Source organism: Nannobrachium achirus (assembly GCF_963921795.1).
Source record: "Nannobrachium achirus genome assembly, chromosome: 12".
NCBI lineage: Eukaryota > Metazoa > Chordata > Actinopteri > Myctophiformes > Myctophidae > Nannobrachium > Nannobrachium achirus.
In genome coordinates, this window is record NC_137832.1 from 6,522,583 (window position 1) to 6,533,591 (window position 11,009).

At 43.8% G+C, this 11,009-nt stretch overlaps 1 protein-coding gene across 1 annotated transcript; it reads right to left on the reverse strand.

Moving 5' to 3' along the window:
- Nucleotides 1–460: 460 nt before the first annotated feature.
- LOC308296145 (angiopoietin-related protein 5-like) lies at nt 461–5,120 on the reverse strand. The gene is made up of 7 exons (XM_080739298.1): nt 5,070–5,120; nt 4,135–4,214; nt 3,716–3,785; nt 3,394–3,485; nt 3,124–3,241; nt 1,253–1,438; nt 461–866 (listed from the first exon to the last, which is right to left on the reverse strand). The coding sequence occupies exons 2-7, from the start codon at nt 4,198–4,200 to the stop codon at nt 565–567; spliced, it is 834 nt and encodes a 277-aa protein (XP_080595424.1). The 5' UTR covers nt 4,201–4,214; nt 5,070–5,120; the 3' UTR covers nt 461–564.
- Nucleotides 5,121–11,009: the final 5,889 nt, after the last annotated feature.

Below are 11,009 nucleotides of genomic sequence, written 5' to 3' on the forward strand. Positions count from 1 at the left end.
TATTTTCTGTCAACACACAAACACAGGTTGCTCCGTGCTTCTACTGGAAGGGACGGCAGGACATGGCCGCTCAAAGACTTCCAGAGCTCGGGAGGAGAACGTTGGACCCTCGATACTAATCCCTGACAATTTATAGAAGACTTGTAATTTTTTAGTGGTAAATATACCATGAAGTCGCAGAATCTTTATCATGTTTATGCCTCTAACTGCTAGTTTTATTTTTTTATAATATGAATTCACATTTCCACTCCGGCCAGCTTTCTGTGTCGCAGATACATAACGAAATGCACGTTAAACTCTGCCCCCTCGCATCGCCAGGCTTACTCATCAGCCCCTCGCCCCCCAACAACTGATGACCAAGTACAGTGAGTACAGTAAATTAATTTGATTGACTTATTACCTTCCCACAATGACATCATAACAATATTAGTAAATAAAAGAGACGTTTTTTCCCCTTCCCTTTTTTTAAATGTCAGCGGCCGTTTAATGTCTCCAAAACACAATACAACTCATTCAATATGACATACAGAGGTTGTACATGGTGGACACTTGGCATGTTTCTTCTCAGTCACACTTGATCATCATGCGGGTGGCGCGGGCAGAGTAGGGAGGAGACTTCCAGGTGTCCCAGTCAATGGACGCCTTCACCCAAATGTGCTCCCCCTTGGGGCGCCAGTTGCCGTTGAGATTGGCGGAACCACATTTGTAGCCAAACCACCAACCTCCACCGTTCTCATAGCTGCAGTCACCCGCGGCGATGTCACCGAAGACGCAATAAGGGTTGCAGCCATCGTTGTCACGGTCAGCAGTGCTGAACCCAAAGCCATTCTGGTCGACTCCAGGGTAAGTACCCCGGATGGCATCACCTTTGAACGGACAGGGAGAACATAAAAATATGGAAGTCACTTTTTTTACACACCTATCTTATCCCAAGAGGGAACTTCAGTTTCAGCTTAACCCAGCTGAGTGCTGCCCACAGAGGAGTGCAGAAGGGGGAGCGGTTAGCGGGTCTTGGTCTTGCTCAGGAACACTTCCAGCACTTCCTAACCACTTCAGTAATGGCCAGGGAAAACTAACAAACTTGAATAAATGACTGGAAACTCAGATGAAAATGGTCGTCACTATTTGTATGTTTTCATTACAAAGGTTTCAAGGCACCCAGATGAAAAACACAAAAGTTACAATACAGGAAAGTAAGAAATCAGACAGATTTAACTGGAACACTGCAATGTATAAGGAAAGCCATTCCTACCTGCATTTCCTCTGTAATTCCCAACGTTCAGCTTGAAGTTCTCTCTCTCGCTGCCCAGTCTGAAGTGGCTGTACTCTGCATAAGCTCCGCCGTCCTCAAAGTCCCACACGTCCACTCTCAGCGTCCACTGTCTGCTCCTGTCCTTGGTCATGGAGAACACCTTGCTCAGGCCGAGCCAGTGGTCATCTGGGAAAGATGGCATAAGAAATATAACTTCTGTACGATTTCTTTACACTCTACTGGAGGGTAAGAGGAAAGGTGGCCACAAAAACACCCTGGGCACTAGAGAAATGTGGGTACCTGGAGGAGTGGGCACTTTGGGGTGGAGAAGAGTGGGTACTAGGGTTGGGACCCAGAACCGGTTCTTTAAGCCTCGATCAGAGTCGGTTCCGCGGTGGAAGGCTATCCACCGCGGTGTAGTCTTTTTGAGTCATGAAACTACAACGTTACGTCATTCCTCGCGGTGGAGAGCTTTCCACCACGAGTCCCGACACATCTCTCTGTTTTTACTATCAGACAGACAGGCTCTTCACCCCGTTCACTGATTGGTTGACCTGGACCAGTCAGTCACAGTGAATAGGACTCCACCGTGACTGACTATGATGGCCTTCACTTATATTCTGACTTGAGGTGGAAAGCTTTACACCTAAAATTTGCGGTGGATAGCACCTTCACCGCAGACTCTGATCGAGGCTTTAGGGTACCCGGTTCCGAAATTGAAGAACCGGAGCCAGTTCCATCATATTTTTATGACCGGTTCCTATAACGGTTCCTGGAATTTCTCATGAGCGTTCATTTGGCCCAGCTGTGCGCATTGCAAGCAACTGTGGTGACGTCTCCCTACATGTGTGAGTGAGGTGGATACGCCCACTCACAGAGCAGACCCTACGCCTGCTGAACTAGGCTCAGAATGCTACTAGCGTCCTTCGAGACAGACGGAGCTAACGTTAGCGCAGCAGCAACTCACGAGTGTGGTTGCACTTTACAAGAGAGGAAAAAAAGCATGGAAAGTGCCGCTTCTCTTTCTTCAGTAGCCTAGCAGCTAGCTGCTACTAACCACGGAGTATCCCCGGAGCTAATGTCCATTTCACTTGGCTTGTACAGTTCATTCATGGTGTTCCATATGACGGACACGACGTTTGTCTGAGGTTTTATGAATACTAGAACTACTAGCAACAGTCAGCAAGTCACCCCTTTCAGCTTTCACACTGGTGGTAGCAGCTGGGAGGATGACAACGAAAGACTCCACTGTTTGAACGTCCAGTCCACCCATTGTTATTGTGGTTAAGTTGAAATAGTAGTTATAGCCTACAAGTTGCTGTAGTAATCAGGGAATCACTTTATGATAATAATAATGATCTATATATATATCTATATATATATATATATATAGTATATATACAGTATATATATATATATATATATGTATATATATATATATATATATATATATATATATATATATATATATATATATATATATGAGAACTTCCGGAACCGTTTTAGGAACCAGTTCTACCCGGAACCGATAAGGGGGAACCCAAAAAGAATCGGAATCGGTTCAAACCAAACGAGTCCCAACCCTAGTGGGTACTAGGGAATTCTGGGCACCAAAAAGACCTGAATTAAGATTTGTTTCCACCAGTAGGGCCCATATAGTTTATTAATTAAAATAGGATCAAGATTTAACAGAACTAAGCTCCCAGTACTTGTCACATGACTTGCTGCACACAACGCTGAGTTGGCAGTGACCGGGATCGGACCCATGACTTTATGGTCCAAAGGCCAGAGCTCTACCGACTGAGCTACCCTGACACCATGAGAATGTCACAGAAACAGCAACTAGATACAAAGAGCACTTCATTTCTTACCTGTCAGGTCTCCAAAGCCATCTTTATAAGCTTCCCATTTCCTGTTGAAGGAAACTTCTCCCCAAGAACGCCTCTGAAAAACCGCCCAGCCCCCGTCTGACCGCATCTCACAGTACACCTGTATGAAGGAGTTTATACCATGTTATAACAGCATCTCTCTGTATACTTGACTGTATGGAGGAGTTTATTTTATAAAAGCATCTCACAGTATACTTGTATGAGGAGTCCAAAAGAGAGCAAAGGTTTATTAAGTAAACTCTATGTTGATACCTTGAAGGGTGCATCTGCTCCAGGAGGCTGAATAACATAAACTCCACTGGTCGCATTTGGTTCCAGAGTCTTGATCTGTGAGCAGTCTGTTCCTGACGTACACGCACGCACGCACGCACACACGCACGCACACATGCGCGCGCACACACGCACACACACACACACACACACACACACACACACACACACACACACACACACACACACACACACACACACACACACACACACACACAGTGACCACAGATACAGCACTAGCCTATAGTAAGATCTTTCAAATGATTTGAGAGCATGACAATGCTATACAGTACAACATAAGTACCTTGAGCAACAACAGGTTTCTGTTTAATCTGAGTTCCCAGAAGTTCTGGCAACTGGCGCTGGTAGATTGGCTGTTTCGGCAAAGAGGTTTGGTGTAGAGGGAAAAAAAGAGCAGAGCCAGTACAGAGTGAAAGGTAAAGTTGGCAAAGCATTGACATTTTCACATCCAACATGATTAGTGCTGTCAACATGTCTATGAAGCTATCTATGTAATCTATGAACAAGTTTAATCTGCCACGTAATTTTTTATAAATGTAATTTCTCTCTCAGCTAAAGGTTCCTTGGCCTGAAAACATTGAAGAACCCTGCTCTATAGCAACGATTGCTCAGAATAAAGAATCAGAACAAAGGAAAAACATACTGTACATTTTAAACTATAATCATATCACTGACAGCAACCTTAGGTGAATGTTTCTTTACCTCAGTCTCTGAGAGACTGAAGAGAAAAGTCAACATCAGCCCACAATGAACAATCTGTCTCTTCATGTTGACCTGACTGTCTGAGCAAACAGAAACAAACAATATATGGTCAAATCAGTATATAAACACAGAGTAACTTCAAATCAAATGTAAACTATAACGACAAAGCAGGGGTCACCATGCTGGCTTGTGGTGGACAATTCCAAAATTCCTTTTCTGCCACAGACATACACAATGAGTGGACACTGATATTACCAGAAACACACAAAGAGCTAGCCGTGAATGACCATAACAGATCTGTAACTATGAGAGTTTGGTTCCATTTGTACGGTCTCAGAGTTAGGCAAATAAAACATTTGAGAACCACTAGTACTAGTTGACCTCCTAATGTGCCATATCGTCGCTGTCGGGCAGAAACCTCGTATCTCCAAGTTTAAAATTTGTAAATTTTTTCGCAAAGCAAAGCCCTGCTTCATCATACAAGGCAGTCGCACAAAAGTAGTGAAAACAGCAGATCTACAAGCACACAACGCCTCGCGGTGCGAGGCGTTGTGTGCTTGTAGATAGTCTGTTTTCTCTAGTTTAGTTCATTTTTCAAATGATAAATACAAAATGAACGCTTTTGGACATACAAGGTTTCCACCCGACAACGACGATATAGTAAATCAGTGTCATACATGTTCTGAAGAAGACCTGCTGACATTCAGTAATTGGGTCTTATGATCAAAATAAGATTATTATAAGACATTATGTAATTTAAAAAAATAAAACAAATTGCCACAAACACATTTGTCTGTGTCCGGACGTATTGATGACATGTGGTTAATAAATAATGTTAAACCAAAACCACGTTCATAACTCACAAGATGGTACAATGACATGTACTGTACTATCAACAGTCCATGGTATTATTAGTCAATCAATCACACGTTTACCTGTGGTGGTGTTGGAGCGTTGTGTGCTGTTCAGAAAAGTGACCCTGCATGAAGTCCTCTTCTGTTTTATACTGTTGTTTAAACAGACTCATTCACCACAACCACCCACACAATCACCTTACGCAACTCCACTTAGTCGGAGGCCTTAGGGAGAATGTCAGAATAGTAATTTCGTGCTAATCAGTCTAAAAGCGCCACATTTTGCACAGATGTAGCCCAGGGCATGCTCTAATGATTTAGCTAGGGCGCCCGAGTCGGCGACCTTCGGGGTCGCCACAGCGGCCAAATCAAGTTGGGCTCCCATCGACATTCTATACAGGAGGAAAATACCCAGAAAAACATTTTTTTTCTGGGTATTCCCCAGATTCCCCAGAAAATTATGGTTTAGTGATGAAAAGTGATGAGTCATCACTTTTCACAGTTTTGTGGGGGTTTTCTGGGGCCATTTGTAGCCCAAGGATAGTTTTTTTGTGCAAAACAAATGCTTGCATTGGATTCAGCATCATGACAAACCCCTAGTTAGACCCCTCACATCCTACTTGATGTGAGGGGTCACAAGTCGATGGGAGCCCAACTTGATTTGGCCGCTGTGGCAACCCCAAAGGTCGCCGACTCGGGCGCCCTAGCTAAATCATTAGAGCATGCCCTGGGCTACATCTGTGCAAAATGTAGCGCTTTTAGACTGATTAGCACAAAATATCCCTAAGGCCTCCAACTAAGGGCTTGAACACACTGCCCGACTTTTTGAGCAGATTATGCTGTCGCCGACAAATTTTGGTGCTCGCCGTCAAAAACGACGATCTGCCGCAAGATCGGGCTTTGCTCGCTGGGGTTTTACTCGCTGTGTGTGAAAAGCACTGCGAGAAGATCCGTGCGCGATTCCAGCGCTCGCCGACAGCTTCCTGAGCATTTCTAGATATCTAGCAGCTTTGATATTTGGCTCACAGCGCATCCCTAGACTCCCTAAACGAGCGGAGCGGAGGGAGAAAGAAAGAACGAAAGAAGAATTTAACCTGAGGAGAGCTGGAGAGTGGAGAGGGCATTATTATGCAGTGGTCCAGCGTATAGATCACTATAGTAATATTGCTGTTAAATAATAGACTGTTTCATGACTTTCATCCTAATAATATAGATGCTGTTTCATAGCAATATAAAACCAACATCTCACAATATGTTGATAAAACCACGCAGCAGCATGACTGGTGTTATTATGAAAACATTGAACAGGTGCGGAGTGCGCTGTCTGTGTCTGTGTGTGTGTGTGTGTGTGTCGCACGCATGAACGAACGCACGCATGCAGCGAGAGAGGAAAATCATTAGCGCCCGCTTGTGCACAATTAGAATAAAAACAAATGTAATATTGGCTATGTATCGGGGATGCATCCTGGTGAAATATCTGGCAGTGTGTGACCCCTTGTCGGTGATCTGTCGGTGATCAATCTTGTCGGTGAAAACCACAACGAGACGATTTCAAGAAAGTCACTCGTGCAGTGTGAAATACTCTAATGATCTGATGACTCGCCGACCACGCAAAATCGTACAGTGTGTTCGAGCCCTAACGGAGCATGGAGTAGGAACTCTAAATATAGGCTACCTCCAGAAAGCAGGGATGAGCATTGATTGATTGAAGTATTTATTAGAAGTTTTGCATAGGAAAAGGTACAGTTGATAGTACAGTTCACTGGTGTGATAGGGATGTGTGTGACTGACACAAATCTATTATCCTGCTTCTATTAAATATTTGATTATTTATGTTGTGTTTTTTGGGGGTGTTATTTTTAAATTACCATCCAACAGTTGCTTTATTTTGGCATATCCTCATAACGAAAAAATATCGCATGGATGCACCTGGGAAGTATCCTCAGTGATGTAGCCCAAGCTCATCAGGGTTTCGGCTCTCGCAACATCATACCCCTCACCTGGGTGACCCAGCCGGGGTTGATCAAGTCCCGACTTACGTCCCAGTAGCTACCCACGATCAGTCCCACTAGGGAAAGACAGGACCCATTCACTCCACCACTCCAGAACTACTCTGCCAAGACTAGGAAAGGAAATCTGGCGCATGGAAGGACTAGGCTCTGTGTATTTACGCCTGTCCGGGCCCCTCCTACGTCTCACCATGTCCACTCCTGCTCTCACCAGGTCCAGGACATGTGCGTTCCTTTCCTAGTCTTGGCAGAGTAGTTCTGGAGTGGTGGAGTGAATGGTCCTGTCTTTCCATAATGGGACTGATCGTGGGTAGCTACTGGAACGTAAGTCGGGACTTGATCAACCGCGGCCAATGAGAACCAATGACCTAAGGTGACGAGTCAATGCGGGGGTCAGTTACTGGGAAGGTCAATAAATTCCACAGAAAAGAGAGTTAGTCAGAATCTCAAGAAGGGAAAGTGTCATCATTATTTGAACATGTGACTCATAGTAAATGTTACAAATGTGTCTTCCTCACAGAAGACACAGGCTGGGGCGCTAACCCAACCTGCATTCCGGCTGTCACCCGTCTCTCTGGTGGTCACCAGACTATTCCTGGTTGTCACGTAGTCTATTCCTATGAGTCATTAATGTGTTCTTACATAGCCAAGCCCTCTAGCCTTGTACGTTACCCCAGATGACAGTGAAAAGTGTCAATTTAAGGACCTTTAATGCCTCTTTAATACCTCAAAGTAAAAGAAAAAAGATGCTAAACCAGTATGCTAAACCCCTTGAAAAGTACTTTCAACAACACTGTTTCAGAAACATACCGTAGTGAATGTCATATGTATTAAGCAATTACATTTTATGTATGTCTGTTTATAAACGACCTACCGGATGTATGTAAAGATGTACATGTACTTATGGCAAAAGCATTGCAGAGGTATCAACGGCTTTAACCTCTGTTCTGACCAGCGTACGGTACAGGGCTGGCTTACAGATTCATGCCTGCTCCTGAACGCAAAAAAGACAGTCTGCATGGCTTTTTCCAAAAGACCAGTTGTGATAGAGTCATCAAATGTGTTTCTGGGTGGGGAGGAACTTGAACTTGTGTCAGAGTTCAAGTACCTTGGCGTCATACTAGACTCAACCCTAACCTTTAAAAAACATGTAAAAAAGCAGCGCGAGGCATTGTGAGCTTGTAGATCGGCTATTTTCGGCAAAGAGCTTTGGAGTAGAGGGAAAAAGAGCAGACTAAGTACAGAGTGAAAGGTCAAGTTTATTAAGTATTGACAGTTCAAGTGGTTAAATATCTGAAAACACAAATTGACATGAATCCAAAATACACTGATGATTGTGCCGTCAAACAATGAAACTATATGGAATCTATGAACAGGTTGTGGGGGTCCCTGCTTCATCTCTCTCTCAACTAAGGGGTCCTTGGCCTGAAAACATTGAAGACCCCTGGCTTAGACCATTCATCAATCAATCAAATAGACGGCTTATCAGACAACGTCTCACTGATGGGAATACAGTTGCTGTATGGGCAGTTTAAACAGAGCGTTATTTACCGTTTAGATCCCGCCTACCAGGCCTGGGAATGTTGTCATTTTAGGGTCAAGGCTGTGTGATTTGTAACATTTACTATGAGTCACATGTTCAAATAATGATGACACTTTCCCTTCTTGAGATTCTGACTAACTCTCTTTTCGGTGGAATTTATTGACCTTCCCAGTAACTGAACCCCACATTGACTAGTCACCTTAGGTCATTGGTTCTCAAAGTGGGGTCTGGGGACCCCCAGGGGTCCTTGAGGGAGTGCCAGGGGGTCCCCAGCTAAATGGGTTAGGAATCAAATGCACCCTTATGGTTATGTAACTCAGAGTGTACAAATGGAACCAAATGGACGCGTTAAGGTCCATTTGATTCCATTTGTACACTCTCAGAGTTAAATTAACATTGATTTTACAACACAAATTGCAGTCCCAGACAGAGAAATGCCATTGAATGGTGGTTCATAGCCTAAAGCATGTCAAACTGGGGGTCCTTGAAATTCAAATGTTTGAGAATCACTGCTAGAGCCGTGAGAATCTCTTATGGGGGTCCCTGGCATATCTTTTCAAATGGGGGTCCAGGGATAATGAATCGGGGGTCCCTGAAATGAAAAGGTTTGAGAACCACTGCCTTAGGTCACCAGGTCATTTAGTGCAGTGGTTCTCAAGTAGCGGTCCATGGACCACTAATGGTCCATGGCATGCTTACAGGTGGTCCATTGTGAGTCTTTTCTTGGCTATTATAGTGCTGGGACAGGGGCAGAGTCTCTCGTCTTCAACCTTGCCCTGTACATAATACTGTTATTGTCTCAGCCAGACCATAGGACTTTCACATAACAAATAACTGAGTAAGCATGTTTGGGGTCTCACAGCATATCTCCATATACAGTACATGGATCTCCATATATGGGTACCAGGGGTCTCCATATATGGGTACCAGGGGTCTCCATATATGGGTAACTGGTCCGATATACATCACTGGCCAGATGGCCAAGACATGGTGCAACCTCGTTTGTCACCCTGAGGTGTCTTACTAGTTTTATCAAACATCACGCAAACTGGGGCACATAACAGTTTTGTCCAAAACTCCACGCTAGGATGAATTTAAACACTTTTAAACACAAAACTTTATTTAAAAAAACTAAATATGCACAACCATCGTAAAGCAATGCATATTTGTGCAAGTCTTTGAATATTTTCGTGCAACTGGCAAGAATGTCTCCATAAAAAATAAACACAAACAGTCTTAGTAAAACTAAACATCACATCCGCAAAACATTCAACAAAAGCAACCTTCAGCGGCTGAAGTCACAGCAGACGAGCTGGGACGGGAGTTACTTTCATGGTTATGAAATAAAATAAGACTTTTTTTAATCACAACAGCTAGGAGTGCGTGTCATTGTGTGGTTTTTGCACAACCTTCTTTTTTATACACCATCTCATGAAGCCAGTGAAAAGACGCAGTTCAATAACACTGTGTTCAAACCTGATCGATTACATATTCTGAGCATCATTGGACCAGTGGTTTAATGCAGAAACTAAACATTATCGTCTCCTCTGCCGGGTGGAAACCTCATAATGTCCAAAACTGTTACTTTTTCAGGATTCAAAATAGGGATGGCCAACGGTTAACTGTTACCGTTAAACCGATAAGAAATTGGTTACCGGTAAGCACTAACGGTCAATTTTGACCGATAAAAAAGAAAAGAAAAAGGAAATCAACCCATGTGTCACACCAAAAGCCCTGTACACCAATATCTACGCAACATCAAGTCATCAACCATGCAACTATACGCGCTGTGGTCACACATTTCTGGGACACCAATGTCTATGTAACATCCATGCATTCACGCAACTGCGAGTCTGCGACGCTGCTTGATTTGGAGTCGTACACGCTGACTTGTTCAACAAATGCTCCGTCGTGGTGTCGTCGATTGGATTTTACAAAACAGACCCCCGTCGTCACATTGAATCCCGTTTAAGAAGAGCTTAAAACATAACTTTCTAATGTTACATGTTGATGACGTGAGGAACGCTAAAGTCGTCTTGGTTACAGTAGGATATGCGAAAATAACAAAGCTGAGCTCAGTCGCAAATTCAATGATCGCTGCATCAGCACACACAAAACACGGGCGAAAGAGAAAAAAATGAATGAAATGGACATCACGTTCAGCCGATTCAACCATCTAAAAGTCATACGATTGAAAGTTATTGCTCTACATGCGAGCATCTCGCTGCGGCTGTTTTGTTAGGCGATATCCAGGGAGTGCACAGAATGCTAGAGAGGCATGGGCTGAAGGGCCTTTTGGTGGACAATTCTGTTGATAAAAGTTAAGGGCTCCAGCCACCTTTGCTGTATGTGCGCACGTGCCTGGCGAAAGCGCATCACACAGACTGATCATTTCAATCCCACGTACCGTTTCTTTGCAAAAACACATTTCTTTTAGAAAACATTTGTATTCTTGTTTCTCCTAGTTTT

Coding starts and splice junctions, on each gene's coding strand:
- LOC308296145 (XM_080739298.1), bottom strand. CDS start 4,200: ATGAAGAGACAGATTGTTCATTGTGGGCTGATGTTGACTTTTCTCTTC. Junction 3,786..4,134: donor TCAGTCTCTCAGAGACTGAG/GTAAAGAAACAT, acceptor TTGCCGAAACAG/CCAATCTACCAGCGCCAGTT. Junction 3,242..3,393: donor GAGCAGATGCACCCTTCAAG/GTATCAACATAG, acceptor TCCTTCATACAG/GTGTACTGTGAGATGCGGTC.